Genomic DNA, 21,518 nt, shown 5'->3' on the forward strand with positions numbered 1-21,518 from the left:
AAATTTCTCGTTAAAGTTAAATAAAAACCTGCTGTTCTCGAAGACTTCTTCTCTGACTTTTCGCCCAATTTAGTAAGCGTCGCGACGCCTTGAATCTTAGGCGCCAGTGATTTCAAATTTTTCAATTCACTCGTCCTCTTAGAATCCTTCTTCTCATTAACGTCAGTATCCTGCTTCTTCTCGTCGTCGTCCAATTTCTCATCCTCTTTAATTGATTTCGGTGATTTAGGCGACACAGGTGACTGAGGTGTACAAGATGGCGACGATTTGACCGACAACGATCTTGGTTGACCGTGATCGAATCCTTTCACGCTTCCCTCAGGAGTTTTAGGCGGAGACAACACTGATTCTGGCACATTTTCAGAATCCAATAAAACAGAAGTCTTTTGATTTGTTTCTTCAGGTTCTGATGCATTTCGTGCATTTGAGTCTTCAGTTACAGATTTATTACTAGTAGCAGAACTAGGTTTCGAGTCCTCTTTCAATTCCTTTGTATCTGATGACTTCTTTTCTTCAGATTTTTCCAATTCCTGCTCATTCTGAGTATTTTTAACTTCAGTTCTCAAACTTTCAGTCGGTTTATCCGACTCTTTGGACACTGTCTTCGTTTCTTCCTCATTTTGACTATCCTTTTTCACCTCTGCTGGAGCCACATCCGATTTACTTTCTGATTCACCTTTAATCTCCTTCTTTTCCAACGATTTTTCATTTTTCTCTTCATTTTGAACCTTCGATTCCTCTTCTTTTCGAGTTTCCTGCATTTCTTCCTGAGATTTATTTGATATCTTCGAATCCTCTTTAACTTGATCCACTTCCACTGAAATACTGGCAGGAGACTTGGACTGTGCTTTTAATTCCTCTTCATTTTTAATCTGACTACTTTCTATCGTACGCGATTTATCCTCGGATTTGGACGGTGTCTTTGATTGCTGTTCAATTTCCATCTCGTTCGTATCTCCTGGTGTACTCGCTCTTGATTTATCCGCAGACTTAGGTGTCTTCGCTTCCTGTTGATCCTGATTCTGATTCGTATCTCCTGGTGTACTCGCTCTTGATTTATCCGCAGACTTAGGTGTCTTCGCTTCCTGTTGATCCTGAGTCTGATTCGTATCCCCTGGTGTACTCGCTCTTGATTTATCCGCAGACTTAGAAGGTGTCTTCAGTTGATTCTGATTTTGATTCGTCTCTGCAGGTGTACTCGCCCTTGATTTATCCTGTGTCTTAGGTTCCTCTTGATTTTGAGGCTGGATCACATCCGGTGTACTTCCTCGCGACTTATCCGGAGTCGGTGATGATACACTTAATTTCTGCTCATTTTGACCCTGATTTACAGGTTCACCAAAGAAGGGCTCTTTATTTAAATCTTTATCGATCACTTTATCTTCCACTAATTTCTTCGTTGTTTCTTCAGGCTTATCATCAACTTTCTCAATTTCATTCTTATTTGCAGATCCTTTGCGTTGATCTTTCTCATCAGGTTTTGGTGATAATCTGATGTCAGTTCCTATTACATTAGAATCTTTAATAGATTCCTCCGTGTTTCCACTTTTGGAGGGCACGGTAATATCACCATTCTTTTCGTTACCTCTTTCAGTCTTATCGTCCATCTTTCCATTAATGGTAGCAGTTTCCGGCCTCTTCATCGACTGGACATCCTCCTTCTTCGGGAGTTTACATTCCTGTTCGCCGTTGGTACGAGGCGATTTCTTCTCGTCCATGACCACATCGTCGTCGTCGTCTTCCATGGTTTCGCGTTGCTCGGTTCTCGAGACTGAATTTTCAAACTGCTGAAACTTCTTCGCGTTATCAACATCGGCCATTTTGTCGATTACTATTCGAGGAATTGTGGATTCCTTATTGGATGGACCTTGCTGGACTACGTTCAACGACGATTCATTTCGTTGCAATTGTTTGGGGATGTTCCCTTGGGATCGGGACGGAACTTGCTGAGGGATGTTTTGTTGATCCTGTCTTGGTTGCCGAGGTTGTTGGACGTTTCTTTGGAACTGTTGATTATTTCCAGGAGGTCTGGGACCTTGTTGCGGCCCTGGACGTTGTAACGGAGATGTAACGAATCGTGGATTTAAAACAATGTGGGGAGTCTGACCCTGTTGAGGGGGATTTTGACCTTGTGGAGGATGTTGACCTCGCGGTGCTGACAAATTTTGACTTTGTGGAGGATACTGGTTTAACTGTCCTGGATTTTGACTTCTTTGTAAAGGATATTGGTTTTGGGGGGGATTTTGACTTTGTTGTGGAGGATGTTGGCCTTGTGGTGGACGATTTTGATTTTGTTGGGGAGGATATTGGACTAGGGGTGGTCGATTCTGTTGTTGCGAAAGATATTGTGGAGGACCTTGACTTTGGGGTGATGGATGCTGACCCTGTTGTGGTCGACTTTGACTTTGTTGTAAAGGATGTTGGCCTTGTGATAGATTCTGACTTTGTTGCAAAGGATATTGTCCTATTTGAACTAGATTCTGCCCTTGCTGTGATTGATATTGACCTTGTGACAAATTCTGATTTCTTTGCGGTGCTGGTGGATTTTGATTTTGTTGTCGCTGATTATAACCCAGTTGCCCTGGATTTGGACCTCTTTGAGATTGTTGCGATTGACTTAGACCTGGTTGCGGTGACCTTGGAGAAAATGATCCTCCCGATGGATTTTGAGGACCGTACGGTCTAGGCAGTCCAAATTGACCCGGTCCAGACGATTGAATTTGTTGCGGCTGTCCTGGTCTTGGTTGTCCTATAGGACCATTATTTATAGGGTGTCTTGGTAATCCAGCTGGACCTTGCGGTCTCGTCCGAAAGTCTGATGGCAATTGCTGGTTTGATTTTACCTAGGAAACAAGAACCTTTCTTACGGAAAATTCGCGAATTAAATAATTAACTTTGATTTAAAAAAAAGGTGCTCTAAAAGTTAACCATCTAGGTTGAAGATTTTTATTCATTTATATTCTGAGAGAAGGGTTTATCACATTTATTTGTGGAACGAGGGATTGATACGAATGGAAAGTTGAAGTGTACAGGAGTAATTTGGATAGCCGATATTGGCCCTGAGCCCATCGAACAGTATAATACAATACGATGACGTCTCGAGGATCCGTGTTCACGGTACCTGCCACCATTCGGCGTTCTACTCGTTATGGGATTAAACCACGAATCATTATTGTAGTGTGCCATCGATGTTCATTCGTTGAGGCATTTTAGACTAGCGTGACCTGCAGCACTACCCTCTCTTCAGGGATTCGCTGTTGACTTTCATTTACCCACGGAATTCATCAGCAAAAATATTTGAAGTGCTCAGCAGTTTGTGTGAACATAATTACGAAAATGAAACTTTTGAAGTAATTAAAGTACACATAGGTGTCTCAATCATTTTCTATTATTTTCAGAAATATCAATAGAGTTAATACAAAAATGTTCCCTGGAATGTTTCTTTTTTTTTTATAAAATTCAAGCTTACCACATTCTCCCCGCGGTACGAAGCAGACTCGGCTGCGTTTCTTGCATTTTTTTCTGAATCCATTCTGAACTAGTTCAGAGACAATCAGATTATTTACGTTTACTCGAAGGTCTCGTCAGCTTTGAAGAAGTATTTCTTCGTAAACCTGTTAAGTATCAACGGGGATCGTTGCATCAAAGAGATCATAGAAGTCTACGTAAGTGCTGATACATCCAACGAGTCTACCTTGTGTTTCAATGAACTTTACTTAATGAAAGACGCTACTCTTGAGGCGTGAATCACCATGTTTGAATGTGTCCGATGTTTCAAGAAGCTTGGTTAATGAATGCTACTTTAGTGATTACGATAATTACGTAAGCTACGTGGTTCTTCTTTGAAATATAAAACATTGATTGCCAGGTTGAAACTATTGAAAATTTTATTGGGTGAAAATAATGATTTTTAGTTGCACCTACAAACTCTCATAAAGAACTTGTAGGTAAAGGTGTTATTTTCTCGACTTGCTTATGGTGCTTGCAACGTTCAATTACAAATTATCGCTCGTTTTACGTGCCAAAAAATACACTACTTGCTAATGTGATTATAGGATTGAAGTTACTTATAGTGTACTTTGGTGCGATTACTACCGTAGTAAATTTCAACGTGTAATGTTTTTCCACAAAAGAAAAATAAATATAGAGAATAGGATTTCAGGAAAATATAATTTGAAACGCGGTATTATTTTACCATAGTTTCAATAATAAAAATTTCACTAACACTAATTCTATTAATTATATCGTCTGTATGGAAACTTTCCCTGACGTTCAGTAATTAAGGGTTCAAGACGCAAAAGGTACACCAGGGAACAGAAAAAGAAGAGGAAAAAAAGTTTTGAGGGTTGAAGAAGATAGAAGGCACGCAAGGAACCCAAGAGTAGAACGCAAAGGGATCATATTTCAATGTAGAACAAAAGCAATCGCTAACCTTGGTAAGTACATTCGTGTTTCTATCACGAAACCATGTCAGCTTCGTGCAAAAGACTAATAATTGAGGTAACGCACATTTGATTCGACTGATTACAGTGTTAGAATGCTTTCTTCGCTCCGAACGTCGAACCGTTTAGTTCTTTTCAAACCTTATTATACATGCAATTCTTTTGCACGCTAGAAGTATACAATACTTGAATAAACAAATACCTGACAGCCTAATTGATCAATTATCACATTAATCAATGTTAAATGAATTATGATTCTTATAACACTAGGTGTTTCACAAATGCAATATTTTTAAATATCAATAAATATATGATATTTTATTAATGTTTTATTTAAACTAATTTTAATGCTATTAAATTTTTATACAAATTTATTATAATAAATGATATGTTTATTTTAACTTGGAATTGAATAAATCTTGAAAAGTAAAGCACGTGTTTCAACTTCCACAATCTGAATAAACGATACGATCGGAATCTAATTAACCCCTAACGCAACATTTCTCATATTTCGATAATATAATCTATAACCTTTTTGTAACCTTCAGACTTACTATCAGAATATCTAATGCGTTTTTTTTTTAAATACCGTGTAGACGAGTTCACGAAAAATATCGTTTATTCTTTTCCACCCCTTCCACACGACCACCCTTGAAATGTGAATACATTCGGGAATTTCGTGTGAATTCAATGTCGACGAACACGTGTCTGGGGTATCTGATGGCCAGAAATAACTGCATCCTTCGAAAACAACTCAATTAACACTGTGGATACTTTGAAAAATTTCATGATAATACAATTTACAATATTTTTAAAATCAAATTCTGTCATCCTGACATGCTTATTAATTATTAGAAGTGTAGAATAATTTCCATTATTTTTAATGCAATTTTCTTTTTTTTTTTAATCAAAATTTAATCTTTAATTTGGACTTATTATTTTCCTCAGTATGCTTATTGAATTTCTCTATAAAATATATAATATTATTAATATTAACCTCCACAATCTGGAAATCGTATATACTATTAATAATATTAGGTAACAACGAAAAATCAAGTTCGTTAAGTTAATTTCTGAAAGACGATCGGAGAAGACTTTCAGGGGACAGACAGAGGTACGTCAAAGACTTCCGTTCCCATTTTGCCCACAGAGAGAGGAAGAAACGGGTCATACACAGGGTGTCTGTACGACTCGGCAAGTGCCCATTCCTGAAGTTATTGATCCGACCCGGTGAGCGTGTTCGACTTCGTCGTCGTTTATGTACACGCGGATGCACATCGTGTAATACGGTTAAGTTAACTTGCTAATGAGTGCACACTTAGTAAAAAGCTCGCGACACCTTCGTGACGACGAGTGTCACGCGTACCATTAACAGATTCGAGTTACCCTGCGTGGATGTCGCGTGAAAAACGTGTCGTCAGTCTATTCAACGATCCACGCGAGATACCAAAATCGGATCAGCATTTTTAAATACATCGTTGATGGCTATTTTTACAATTCAATCGATAAAAAATGAGGAAATCCAAATACGATCGCTGAAGGAGCTACTATTTCTTGATTTTGAAACATCAAAGTTCTGACGTGATTTCATGACATAAAAGTGTTGTAAAATGATACTTATACCACGTCAATTTGAAGATTGAAATTTGTAGAATATGATGGTATAAAGGTTTTGTTAAAATTCTGGGTACAAAATGGCCAATTGCCAGCTGGTACAAATAATGGTGTAATATAGAGCTAAGCTTATCTAATATTCTATTACAGATTTCAATCAGAAATAGATATTGGTATTTTAGTACCTATATAACTAATAAATTCAAATTAGTAATTTTTAAGATACTTTAGTCACATGTTTGAAAATTTTTCGCGTTATAGTACAGCGATGCATCCTTCAAGCTACTACCCCCTGTTACCCCCTTTTTTATTTATCAAGTTAAAATGTTCTCAGAATTGATAGTTATCAGGAATATTTCTATTAGTATTTTTATGACTGTGAAAATCTGTCCTTTAGATGAAATTTAGATCAGATCTCGATTCCGCGGTCCTTACTAACCACAGATATTGATCAAATAAAAAGGAGAATAGCCTTTACTGACATGTATCAAGGACAACTACTTCCTCCGGAAATCTGTAAAAGTCCTGATAGTTGTAAATAATGGAAAGGATATGTTGCGTTGTATTGTTTGTACTTTTTATACACTGCTTATCATGGAGGTCATCGGTGACCAGCATGGCAAATTTAACCCCTCGTGCCTGTTTGACGTACGTGCGTACGTCAGTATAAAATTATTGGTCGAGTCGGTTCTGGTCTCTTTTTTTTTCTTACTAACTTTAGAATAGTCGGGTCAATCGTGACCCGGACCTACGAAACATGTACAACGGTGCATCGATTTAAATTAGGGACTGAAATTTCTAAGCAAAATCTAAACAAGCATCATGTTCGTAATAAAAGATTCATTCATTCATTCTAAAACTTTACTTGGGCTATCGAGATAACGACCTAAATGTATAAATTAAGAAATTACGTCATGATATTCTTCGTAATCGTTATTATAGCGTGTCTGACTACGCATGGTCAATTCCACCGTGGCGGTGAACGTGTTAAATAATATCCTGCGAGGGCGCACCCTAATATTACGTTACATTTCATAATTCAATAATATATTCAAATGTTTCTTCTTGAATAAATAATATGGAAATAATAGAAGAATTTTGAATATTATACAGTGTCTTTATTCCTCGGATTCTTTATTTTATCAGTTCAATCTAGAAATTAACAAAAAGATATAGAAAAAGATATATCTTTTCCATCCAATTTTCAGAAATGCAGCTGTTCCGTGTTTCTGCATTTAATCCCGGTTTTACATTGCACGTTTCACGCATAACCGAGGGCAATCACATTCATCAGCCCATAGCCAAAACGTAGGCGGTAGCCATTTCAGATATAAGGTTTAAGGAGAATGAATTTGTCAAACGACCTAGATAACATAACTGGTCGAAGCAGTCGCCAAGTTGGGAAAAAAATTCACGTTCACGTCTCGAACAAAGGCCGTTGATCAAATTTTTTCCGATTCAAACTTTCCACGATGTTAACCTTTCTGTCGATAGCCAAAATGTTCGCAATGGTTTTAGAACTCGATTGCCTACGATGTCCTGTTTGACACTCCTTATTCATTACCCGTCAATTTGAAAGATTCTCGAATGTAAAATGTTAACAAATTCGCATCGTAAACGAAGAACTGTATAAAAAATGTATTAACATATGATATCGTCGGATCTGAGAACTTGTCATCGCCTCGAAATAAACTCGACTACAGGGGAATTATGTTTCCAGGAAAAAGTAAAGCGTGAATCATTTCACGGGGAAACCGTAAGTGACGGATTAATTTGTTTAACAATTCCGACGTGTGTCACGCTAATTTTCATTAGTTTCAATTGCACGCCGATCGATACGATGCCTAACAGAGACAGGATTCTAACGAACTGTATATCTGGGTCAACGAATGAAATTAACATGATAAAACTTTTAGTCACGCTTTAGTATATAATATAACAGAAAAAAAGTTGCTTGAACCGTGTCAACTCGAGTAAAAGAAAACTGTTTTCCAAGAAATATCAACGACAATTATTTCTCCATTTGAAAAATATTCTTACTTTTTAAAATAAAATCTAAAATTTCTTATGTAAAAGAATTCCAAAGAAAGCCTAACATTAAAAATACCCTTTAATTTTTGGGGAATCCATGTTATTGTATACTAGATAAAGGTACTTCAGCTCCAGCTGATTTTGAATTGTTGATGGAGTTGTGTAGAGAAAAATAAACACGAAGAGGATTAACCTCGCCTGAATGTTCCACCCTGTAATACCAATGGCAAAATTGATACCTATTATCAAGGATAAGTTTACTTCGCTATTTTCCGCTAGACATTTCTTGCGTGCATCCGTGATATTTACGACTTAGTTGCGGACAAAATGAGAAGACAGATTGGGGGTAACGACTGATAACGACAGCAGGACAGCCAATGTACAGGCGGTGTTGTTTTATCTAATAGCAGCATCTTTGAGTCACCTGCAGTGGCGATGTGCAATTGTCACGTGGGTATAGTTATCGGGAATGCATCGACACTTCCTGTATGCTAACCTATTTACTAGTGGCGCGAGTACCACGCCAAGAAGATTTCTGCCTGATAGGATCCAAACATTTATTGTAATCCTATTGATAGCGGTTCCTTTCATCTTAATTAAATCTTTCTTGCGCGAGGCAAGATAAATGAATTCATATTTATTAATTAAGTCTGCAGAGAGATTTTCATTGCAACGAAGTTTCTAAAGATTTAATTAATTAAATTTCAATATCAATTTAATAACAGAACACTGCATAACAAGATGCAAAATGTTTATGAAGAAAAGTGCAGTATTCGGTGCATCGTTGCACTTATGAAATAATTGAATGAATAAAAATATAGATTCTGTAAAAATTCAATGTTTAACTCCAATAATTTCTAAAATATTCAACAGAATATATTTTTCAACCCTAACATTGGGGGTTATTTTCACCCCTTTCACGTGGACGCATATCAAATACCTTTTTTAAATTTTCTATCGTACATCAAAATTGCATAAAAAATTGCAAGGAAATTTTTGCTAGGAAATCAATTTATACTTCCTCTTCATATTTTTTATCAAAACATCAACCTACACGTCTCATTACACGTTATACCTTTGCTGAATCATCAGTTACGAAGTTCTTGAAGAATTGATCTACCACTAACAACAAGGACTAGGAATATTTATATTTTGTTACAACGGTTAACCATCGCTAAGGGAACTCCTTATTATCGTACTAGTTCTACTCAATTACTTTTACTGATCTAAACGATACGTTTAACCTTCCTGATAAAAGTGTTTCGATCTAAATGAAATAGCTTTCCCAGCACATGTTCATCGATCAGAGGAGCTCCATAAAAGTTTCTTCGATTAACGGCTCCGAGTCTATTCGCAATGTAAAATATATCCTAAGATTTCGAAAGTCACGATAGAAGGCTGGAATTAAAAGCAATTTGAGTGCCAACAGAATGGCTGGTACAGTCGATAATCAATCGGCGATCGACGTTTCGAGCTCAGCGCTCAAACAGTGGGCTACAAGCTCTTGCAAAGGCTTTTCCACGACATCGTATTCCGTTTATTGAGCGGAAATCTCAACGAAAAGGAAGATGGATCAACCCCATTTTTCCTTACTCTTAAAAAGCATCGCGCAATGGAAACTGGCCTCTTGTTCGCGAATGTATTTCATCAATACACAATACCTTCAGATACCTCTCTATACGTATCACTGATAAATAATAAAATAGATTAAGAATAGCAACATGATAGACGAACGATTTTTCATTTAAAGAACTGTGTTAAAATGAAAGACAAGTGCAATTTACGTAGTGCAAATACTCTACAGAAATCTGCATTAATTACTGTGGATGATTATTAAGTTGAATCATCGCATTGGAATTGAAATACAATTAACCGAGTTGCAGCCCTCGCTACGAATTGCATAAGCAGTGCTCCATCATCGCGATAGCTGAGTACTTCTCCAACAATTACCAGTGACAGTAGTTTCTTAATAATATTCATTCACCAAAATGACGAAAAGTTACAATAATAAAAGCTGTCATTAATTTTTGTCGAGAATAAGTATGGCACCATTTAGAAAATTTCTACGTAAAAAGATACAGCGCGATACTGCGTTCTATTTCAGAAAAAGAAATTCTGGAGAATCGGAGCTCGTCTCGCGAATACGGGTCAGAGAGTCGAGACTCCTTTTTTTCGCGAGACGAAATGGAATTTCGTCGAATGAAATTTTCCAAAACACGTCACTTTGATTATTGACCCGAGAAAGGGTTGAAAAATGATAGAAATTCACGAGGTTGCCGGTGGTGTACCGGGGAAATGGTCGCTTTCGCTTACCTGAGCGAAAAGAATAGGGTGGTCCTCGAGGAGGAACCGCGAACACGGTGTCCGTCGATCAGTGTCTCACGAGAAACTAGCTCGCCTAAAGACCTGGAAGTCCTTCCTCGGTAAGGTACGTCGTCCGTCCGACGTCCCACGTCCGTCCGTTTGTCCTGGCGTGCTCTGCTCCTGCGCCTCACACCCAACCACCCGACCAGACAACCTAACCCAACTCACTCGATAACCCACCCATACTTTTACACAACTTCGTCGAGCTTTTACGAAACAATCTATCGATAAATTATGTAGAAGCTAGTCCTCTTTTTTCAGCACGCGAAGGTAGTCCGAGCTTTACTCCTCTTTGTTTTTCAGCTGTCTAAAAGGAAAGGGTTAACGCCTTTGACGTCCTCTGGAATTCTGCTCGATAAATCACCGATACCAAGGCATTTTCTGAAAGTTTCACTTCATTTTGCAATTTTTATTAGGTAGCTTCTCGAATTTTAATCAATTTTATTTATTATTTTGGGAGCTATCCTATGGGGACGAATTCCTATGGAAATGTCGCCCACGTAGGGGTGAGGTATGCAAAAGTTTCCATCGTCCACACATTGTTGAGAATGTGTAACGAAACTTAGCCCTTTTAACAGCGTATCCATCTTTTTTCCTGAAGGCTGGTATAAAGTGGTAGATAACGATAAAAAATGGTTTGACTAGAAATTTTAATGGCAATATTTGCAAAGTAGAAACTTATGCTGTTTTGCCTTGTAATCATAGAAATTCTTTTTATAGTGAACATATATTGTATATTGGTGATGAACGGTAGATTCAGAGATTGCTGAAGATTGATAGCTTAATAGAAGCGAACGTGAACGACAGTTTTGGTAGTTCGATCTTCTAGGGAAGAAGATTCATTTGTTACGCGTTGGATTTATTTATAAACCAATTTTAACACTTTAACAGCCATACATTTTAGAAAATGTTTGCACTTTTTTTATATCTAATAGAAATTATTGATAGAATTATATTTAGCAACTTCATTTGAGCAATTTTCAAATTTTAATGAGAAATAAAGCGAAGAATAATGTCTATCACTTTCATTTTAATTACAGTGACTTCTTTCTATGAACTCGTATACATTAATCTAGTAAACGCAAAAGGGTCAAACAGCCGGTATCACGAATAAAGTATGGACGCACCCTTTCCTGGCTAGCCACTTTAATCCTGCTGTTATTAGACTGATGTGGTCGGTATTTTACTTCATTTTACAAGTTTGGAACCATGAACCAACCCTTGACACTGTGCGAAAATTGCTAATTCCTTATAGTATTTAATCGAATCTCTTGAATTATTTTTTATAATTTATTTTTGTATTTTATTATAATTCTAAACATATCTATGCACTTTTCCTCGTGCACACCACCAAAGTTAAAGAGACGAAACACGCAAGACTTTTTCCAAACACAAAATATCTAGCAATAAATTGTTATCTTCATGGTTACAATATGCCGTGGTACCTTAATAAAAAATGATCTGTTCCATGATAAATGTCGTCGTCACGAGACTGGCAACCACCATTACTTCTGTTATAACACATTTATTGATTAATTGCTGTTTCGCCAAAGAGTGTCATTGATACCGGCGAGTTATTTCGCGCCCCATCATCGCTAATGGCACACACGAATCGAGCCAAACTTCTTTCTCAACGAACAGTACTTTCATTCATTTCAACGATGCCGTGTTTCAGACGGCGATGTTATCGACAAATAGCAAACGAATGTGTGCAGTCGCGTCCTGTAGTCGCCATATATCACGACAAAAACAGGATCAATGAATGTAATTTTAAGACGTTACATACGTAAATGTAGACATTGTTCGTGGAAATTGTTCACGTCAGATGTTTCTTTATTGGTAATCAAGATTTTGCTTCGTTGTCTGCACGGTGGATCAATTCGATAGAGAGGTTCGTCTGGATTTTCTTACCTGAAATCAAAAAGAAATTTGTAATTAGATTAAATAGTTATTTTATCTTAAAGGGTTTATGTAGAGTTCTGTGACTGACCCAGTGACTCAGTGTCCAGACTATAATCTTAAATTCAAGTGAAATTAGTAATAAAAATTTTAGTGTTTTAAAATTACTTCAAATATGCTACCTGCATTGAAATTTGTTGGCACATTTTATTTTCAATGTTGACTAGTGACCTATATTATTATATTTGAAGATTGGTCACTTTTAAATATTTTTTATAAAACTCTTAAACATTTTGAAATTCTAATGAAAAGAATCTATTTATTTACTTCAATTACTTATTTCGAGATTAATTGTTAGGGAGAATCTTAGGGTGTGAAAGATCAAAGGGAGAGTTCATATAATCAACCTTTAAAAATGATCAGCTTTTATTTTAGGAACTTAGGACCGGCAGATTGATTTCAAATGAAAGATCGTCTTTTATTTTATTTTGATAAAATCGGAGAAGCTTAGAAAAAGAAGGATTTTGGATGCTGGAAGGAGAAAAGCCATTGGATGTTTGAGACCAAAATGGAGACCGTTCCCATCGTCCACGTTTTAATTATCATCCTGTACGATCCATCGATCCTTTAGTCCGATGTAGTTCCTAAAATCACCGTTCCGAATCCTAGAGTGCGTGACAAAACAGCTAACAAAAATGAGATTTCTACCACGTCGGTATTTCAGATTGTGATACAGGAACTTCCATAAGATAATAAGTTTCTTTTGTACCTTATCTGTAATAACATGCTTCATATAACGTGCATCGAATGCGTTAGTAATAATGAAGATGAGAAAAACATAGAAAATCTGGAAAATGTTAGAGGAAAGGTATGGAAAAGTCAATTCTACCAGTACCTATGACTTATCGCTAGATGGCTGCGGCATTTCCGGCTCGATAAAGTGCAATTTTTTTTATTATTACATTACTTCAATTTCTTTATAAATATATGTATGTACAACCTTATGGTCATGTTTCTATAGTATAAAATGGTTTATTTTATTATAAGAAGCATTTTTTGTTTCATTAGTTTTACTGTTCCTCATAAGATGACGATAGTGATATCTTCTTAAAGCGCGCGTTTATGTAAATTGAAAAAATTAAGATTTGCTTTATTTAATGTCCTGTATAGTAAAGCTTTTTAACCCATCCATAAATGATTTCGACAAGATACATTGTCTTCAAGTATAAAAAAAAGAAATTTTGTAAGGTATACAGTACTCGTGCGTCTAGCCGAAGATTACTAATCCACAACGATGGAAGCCATGCAAGGTCCCCCTTGGAATCGAGCCACGAGCTAAAGTCTCTCTCATCGTTAAGAATCGATAGCTACTGCTATCCTTTTGCTCTCATGTATCCCTTATCGATATTCATTACCCTGTAAGTCAATATACAGGGTGCTCTACCAAACTTACCCACCTCAATTGTTTTCCTTATTAATAAATCAATCAAAATTTTATCTAACATTCATTCTAATATTAAATTTAACATAAATATTATTATAGTTAATATAAATTTTCTCTACTTCTACAAAATTGATCCACTAATCGTTGGAATCGAAATAAGTCGAAGAAACAGTTTCCACAAATATCTCGATGTCGCGATTTCGTTGACCGAGATATTTTCAAACCTTGGCACGTGACAATTTTATAATCGTGTCACAGTGTCGTAGCAATTCACAGATGGGCGTTGGTTCTATTCATCCGACATGTGCGAAAAGTATAAACGAACACACCGGTACAAAAGCACGTGTCCTAGCGTTTACGTAACCCTAAAGGTTTACGATTCGTCCTGGATGAACGCCTTCCGAAAATGTAACCCATTGATTCGTCAAAACAATGTGTCATTAAGTCTTAATCATCGAGATGAAAGCGTATGCGTGTCTAAACGGAAATGAGCACAGAAAGATGTTGATTTTATTCGAACTGAAACGTCATAATAGATCAATTAAGGTCGACGAAAATGGTAATAAAATGTTCTGACATCATCTTGACGTAGCCGTATGAAACTATGGCAACAGCCCGAAAACTTGCAACTTTCTTAGTCTTTTCTTTTCCAATTACAATGGACTTCCTCTTTCGAAGATGCTATCGAAAACGGTACCGTGGTCCGCTGTAATTAGTTACATGCGTGTTTCATGCGACTTCAGAAAACTTCCATTCGGAATACAATAGCTGAGAATGTCGTTACCCGTAAAACTCGATCGACTATGTGAGCAAGAAAGAGAAAGCCTCGAATGCCATTACGTATGCTGTTAATTGCATCGGGATCGCGTTAACTTTGTTCCCTGACCTCGTGAATTCTTGATCGCTTCGAAAGACTCGTCGAAGGAACAATGAAGCCTATGTTGCTATACAATAATTATAACAGTCGAGGGAATTAGTCGAAAGAAAAAAGTAAAGGTGACACGTAGCTATTCTTAGGAGCTCGAATACCGATACTCGTTTAAAGTGGTTGGATTTGACGAACTTACGTACAAATACGCCCACGTTGCGCGCGGATGCGCCTTCTTCATCTCCGTTTATCTCATCTTTCCTCTCTCTCGCTAGTTAGCTACATTTAGCTACCTCACGCTGGTCGATTCACGACACTTAAAAGTTATCTTCGCTAATTACGTAGTCAACCTAAATTCCACCGTGTAACGCTTTATGAATTGTACTCGTGAACTGAATGTTGACTGCACAGTCAATTATGACACTGCCATCTAACATGTTATGTCAGTTCCAATAGTTCATCTTCCTTTTTTTCTTTTCAATTCAATATCGAACTAGGTACCAAGGATACCCAGATGAAGATAAAGGAAAATAGAATTTGCAATAAATAAAAAGGTAAATTTTTTTTAAGTTCATCGAGGAAATTGAATTAAGTAACGAAAGAAATTGATAGGGTTAATTAAAATGACATCGATTTCTTCAAAGACTTAACTCGTTCGATCGAGGACAAGCTATTATCCATCCGTTTCGTTTTTTTTTTTTTTTTTTTCTTTTAACCACAGCTAATGATATAATCGTTTTTTTCTTGTCACTGAACTACAAATACGTAATTCCTCGCCGGAGACAACGATCTGGTCCATTAGCCGTGTATCGTACAATTACCGGTAAGACGATATGGCACATTGGCGATCCTGTGCTAACAATCAGTTACGCCTCGACATCGAGATCTATAATGATAATTGCCAAGGGTGTGCCCATCAATCGTACAAAGCATCTTTAAGGAGAATCGGTTACTGTGTAAGGATGATAAACATGTCGCGTCTTTGATGCATTTTTTTTACAATATAATTAATTGTCTTCACAGTAATTATATAGTGTCCAGCCGAATGTGAAAGAAGACACCACGTGATTCTTTATGAAAAAATAAAAAAAGGAAAAGAATAACAGCTGTACAATCCGAACTTTTATTTTCCATCTAGTTATCACGACGATGAGTTATACGAGAAATACAGCGGATTTTCAAGCTTGATTTTCTCGGAAACTAAACGGTAAATCAAAAAATTTTATTCTATGTGTATATTTTTTCTTTTCCATTGTTTGTGGTGCCCATTTTTACATGTTATTCGACCGGAGCCTGTATAAGTAAGGCAGACAAAAATTTTAAAAATATTCACTTTCGAATTAGTAAAATCATTATGAGCCCCCGGTTATAATAAGCCAGACAAGTATTGGAAAACATTTATTGATTTTGTTAAATTATAAATATCGAAGGATTTTACCTTGCTCCTTTATACCTTATTTTGTATCTCTTCCTATGTATATCAGACAATATTCTATATAGTAAATATATTTACAGTACCTAAATTAATAATAATAATCATTTTTATTTATAGAAATTCTGTATAAAAGTTTTTATTTACTAGATGCTCTAATGCATACCGTTTTCTTTGTACTACTATTTATAGTTTAAACTCTGAAGCCGCATGCAAATTTCTACGTTTTTACCTATTGTCCCCATCAGCAGCTGTGCTACTCGTTAGCTGGCACTTATTAATACCTTTTACCTTCGGTGTACCTTCCTCTACCCCTTATGGCACTATGCACCAAGTTCCGTGCATTTATCACGCCTTAATTAAAATTAAAAACCAAGGCGAAACTAGAAACTACATATATTCCAAGTTCGAAACGATGCAACAAGAGGATGCAACGCTTCACAGCTATGGAAAAATGAAATGAAACTCAGAAGATCCGAAACGCGTGACATCAAAGTTGCACGAGGTATAAAGGGTTAAACAAAACGAGTAAATCTTAAGTGTCTAAGAAAAACGCTTCCATCCTGTTGGAGCATGGATGCTGTGCGACGTCGCGTCGTTTTATTATCGATTCTCCTGTCTGGCGCTAGTGCAAACCCTCGCTTCAGCGTGTTCCCCTTCTTTCAACACGACCCCTCAGCCTTTGTATGAGTACGCACAGCCCCTTCCTAGTTTACGGGAATACGGTAAGCGTATATACGTCCGCTGAAACGTGACATAAGCCTGTTCTCCATTAACAAAATATACGGGGTGTCATGCAACTTTTGGTGCAACCGAGATTCTTGCCATTTTGTCTAAGAATATCAACCCTAAAGTAAAGTCTGCTTGAAAATAACCCCGATACCAAAATTTTCTATTTATTAAAAAATTGAAGAAATTTGCAATCATACAAATTGCAAATGAATGAAATTATAATATACACACTGATAACGACAATACCGATCCCTAATCACGATCATTCGGTATACATTAAACGATTATTTACAAGCGTCTGATTGATCAGCATCGAACCGATCGCGCGTCGCGATACAATTTTAAAGCTGACGTAATCACCGGTATGTCAGGATCGAGGCGTTATCGGTATGCGGTTGTTGCACAGCTAGAAACTACATATCAGGTGTATATAGCCTACGTATCTAAAAGCTCGTTCGTTACAGGTCCGATCGTTCCGAGGACGCGTTCGCGTATCCTTTATTGGAAAACGGAACAAATCGGTGAAGGGGCGTCTAACCGAATCCGGCATCGAGCAGGACAAATTGATGCCAAAGGCGAGTTGGACGTTTTCGTTTAAGGAAAATCCTGCTCGATTACATCGTATCAGTTGCGTAGATTAAAACGCGTTGCGCGAGTTTCGATCGAACCTGTTACGCGATTAACTCGGGTACGAGTGTTGCGACATGCTCGAACGCGACATCCTGTGACCAAAAATCGCGACACTCGGCTCGTTCTTTGGTGGTTGGAAAAAGGGGTGATGCTAATGAGCGATGGAAAAACATGATCCAAGTTGAACGCACCGCTGTGCCGTTTAATCGCCTCGCCTTCTGACGATGGTAAACACGATAGTTGTACTGATAAATGTTCGTTTGGATGCGAGTTGCATAACGCGGCTACTGTGTTAGGGGATAAATAAAAATTCATGGTACCAGCAGAAGAAAGTTACGAGTGATGTTGGAAATTCTAATGGGGACTGTATAATTAGATTTTGAATTTGATGCGATTCGAATAGTTAATTGGTTCCAGGAAATTGTTGATGCCAATTTCTCCTCGTAGAATTATTTTAAATAGTTTGATTGAAAGATTGTTGAATGAATTTGAGAGGTTGGGAACGATGCAACCAAGGCCGTTGCTAAACGCTTCGTAAGAAACATTGCAAATTATTACATAATCGTGAGCTGACGGAGCGACTACTTCCAAGAATAGACATGATTTTAAAGTTGTACTGTAATTTCATAAACGAGGTTGCAATCTCTGTTGTGGATCAATGAATGCAAATGATGCATAAGTCCGTGTTGTTTTGTTATGATTAATTTTTCATAGAAAAAATTAAACAAATTATTATATACTTTTTTAATATTTTACTCTATTTACACCTTTGTCAAAAAAAAGACAGGAACATTGACTTATGCATCAACCCTAACATTAATATCAACCCTCCTACACAATCCTGATAAGTACTTCCATCAAGAGCCAGAATTTGTTAATTTTGTAATAAAACATATAATATAATAGAACATTAAAAATATTTTCTCAGGTGAGGTCTACCTACTTCGTGAATAGAAGAAAGGAAAAGAAAATGAAGCACTCTTATTCGATAGTGGCATCTCTACTTCTAAGATTCTCCCGCCTACACATTTTCAATATGCCCGGTTTGTTTGACAAATTATTGCGAGTTGCCGGCAATTTCCGCTACGCTGTAAACGCTTGTTAGCATCGAAAGAAAACGCAACAAAGGATCCTGACAAATTTAATATTGCTCTCGAATCAGCAGAGCGTGCCTCATTAGAGTTCGTCTCGGCGTGCCTTCAGCCTATACGACCCTTCATAGGAAGGAAGCCCCTCCAAAGCTTTGGAAGTGGGTAGATAATCACGGATGCTGTGTAGGTGCGTCTTGAACTAGACGAGGTCGAGGGCTTCTCCCGTTTTTCCGCGTATTCGTCGGTGGTACATTCAAAGAACTTTGCCGGTCGGTGAACTTTCGATAAATCGTCCATTGACTTTCAATAAATCGAAACGATAAGCCGTGAACAGGTTGTCCTCTTTAATAACTTAAATCCCTCTAATCACACACGAGCCTGGTGAAATTTCACCAAGTTACGGGTGGTTACGTTTAGCCGACAGTTTGGTCAATATTCTGAGCGAGTTTGGATACAGGATACTTCATAATCGATGGATAAAAACTTTCGCAAAATAGCACTCATGATACATCAATTTGAAGCTTAAAACTTGACGAAAATGACTGCATAAACGGTTCATCAATATTTTTAACACAAGATGAGTGGTTGTGGATTGCAACGAACAATATCGTTCTATTATATCAAGTATCCAATTTTTAAACGTAAATAATTTAAAATTTTGAGATACTTTTATGTCATAAAATAATACCACTTATACCATACCAATTTGAAGCTTAAAATTTAATAAATTATTCTATTTCAGGATACATCTATTTTATTTTCAGATCGATCGAAATCCGATAGAACAGTTTCCCGTATGAAATCAAAGCTTCTGGTGATGTATGAAATTTCAATCGCGATTTAATAACTCGTTTGCCGAGATTAATAAAGTGTGAAACTTCTTTGCACACACGTTTAGCTAAACTAAAACTTGTAGGTAGATAGATATCTTTGTCAGACGACTGAGAGTGGAAACTAATCCAAGTATTGGACGTATCTCCTATTCGAACGTTTGCTACCGTGTACTGCAATTGTAATTTGAATAGGGAAACGTCGACGAGCAAAAACATAGTTGCATAAACATGCTGCAATTCGAGAACGTGATGCGAATCGTTCTAATAATCGCGATGCACGGCAGGGCTTTAAAGCGGGACATGGGTAACGAGGAGGACCTTGGCCCCCTATTCGTGTAACGATAAGCATTCGCGTAATGATAGGTGCTCACGTATTAGTCGTGCACATTAAATTTAACAAACCATCCATTTCAGTGTGAATGCACGCGGAGAAATATGTGCATGTGCATCTTGATTGCAGGAAACTTTGGATAATTAACGTAAACGAGAATTTTAACTTCCGTTTCGAGACAAATGAAATGCATTGCTGCGTTCTAAACATTGATCACTGAAATGACAAAGATAATTCGTGTTTCCCGATTATCAGGTTAACACGTTGAAGTACTATGATGAATATGACCATGTCTGATACGGAACAATGCAATCAGAATTTTTAGGAATACGAAATTCAACTTGTTCACTGCCATAGGAGCGAACATTAATTTCAATTAATGTGTTAAGTATTATAAACATTTTATCGATCATTACGATGGCTTTAGAACTATCGAGAGAAGCAAAGTTCTCCGGAAGCGATAAACAAATTGCGGACAGCAATTCGTCCGAACTGTTGAACAGTAATAGAGGGTCATCCGATTAAGGTCTCGGACCCACGATCGAAGGTAAGCCTAGTCAATTTTGCAATTATACGCCCACAAAACATCGTTAACTCATTGACGCTCGTCAACTTCCTAATTGGCACACGATACGACCTTTTTTCGGCCAAGTTTTCCAGCTCGTTTAGTCGCCGAGATAATTGGCTGTTCATATTGCTAACGGTGGTGACTTCAATTAAGCCTCGCGAACTAACCAATTGGCTAAAATATAATAATTAATTGATTTGCATCTCACGGTTATATGCAGACCGGTATGATTCTTTAAAACAAACTTTCCAATTATCGTTTCCACTAAGTCATAGCAACAATCGTTTTCAATAAATCGTTATCTAAATGCAAACAAAACGTCGTGACTGTGTAATGCTCTTAGAAGATTACGTATCGTTCAAGAAACCCACGTAACATTAACAACTTTTAAACCTCAAAATTGTTTTACACCGACATTGCTAAAAGGTTTCATCGAATGTTTGTTAAAGTTGATAAGAAATCACGCGCGAATCTGTACTTTCAACCTGAAAGATATAGGTACGTTATTTACTCCAATTTATGAACACGTACTGAACTTGATCTCACCCTAATATCATTTCACGCAAGCTTCACACGACGAATAATATAATAACAGAACACGTTAGTTCTCTTTCGCGTAAATCGAGAACGAAGATATAGAACTTAATTATGCACGGGCGTCTGACAACGCACTGTATTAAAGCTAATCAGCATCTAGAAGACTTCCTAGACTTACGATTGAATATTATGTGCCGGCTTTTCTCATCGCTTTAAGTCTAATGCCCCCGAACATCGAGGCCATTGTACACTCTCCGACATAAACACAAGCTTACGAGTGACTTTTAATTGTCTGATTATCATTGTAGATGCACTTAAAAGTAACAATATTATTGCAGATATAGTTGATGAAGACCATAGCATGACAATAATTGATTTCTTTTAAATACAGTGTTAAATTAAAATTCGGTCTCTCTCCATGGTCCGCCATCCGAGGGTTCGTACACTTTGTACTGTGAAACTACTTTATGTATATTAATTATGATTGTATCTAGAGATGCATTCATATCAGATGCACTCGGTATGCATATTTTTTTAGATTGTTACTTTTCATCATTTTAACTTTGTTTTTAAAATTATCTTCATGAATCTAGATCTCTATCTATGCTAGAGATAATCCACGGAATAATAGCAAATAATTAACCGAGAACATTCTCAGCCGTGCACTAATACGCCCGATCAATTCAATAAATTATATCGTAA

At 37.0% G+C, this 21,518-nt stretch overlaps 1 protein-coding gene across 3 annotated transcripts in view; it reads right to left on the reverse strand.

Moving 5' to 3' along the window:
• Positions 1 to 21,518, reverse strand: part of LOC117603846 (microtubule-associated protein tau) — a 29,554-nt gene that overhangs the window by 7,326 nt on the left and 710 nt on the right. Inside the window, exons 1-2 of one of the 3 annotated variants that reach the window (XM_076690865.1) lie at positions 3,470 to 3,604; positions 29 to 2,843 (exon numbers count right to left, since the gene is read on the reverse strand). In XM_076690865.1, coding sequence (XP_076546980.1) covers positions 29 to 2,843; positions 3,470 to 3,532 — 2,878 coding nt within the window. In that variant the 5' untranslated portion in view covers positions 3,533 to 3,604. Of the gene's footprint in view, positions 1 to 28; positions 2,844 to 3,469; positions 3,605 to 21,518 lie in introns of those variants that run through there. The other 2 variants (XM_034323366.2, XM_034323367.2) reach the window with 2 other exon arrangements.

This window comes from Osmia lignaria, chromosome 11 (assembly GCF_051020975.1).
Source record: "Osmia lignaria lignaria isolate PbOS001 chromosome 11, iyOsmLign1, whole genome shotgun sequence".
Classification (NCBI taxonomy): Eukaryota; Metazoa; Arthropoda; class Insecta; order Hymenoptera; family Megachilidae; genus Osmia; species Osmia lignaria.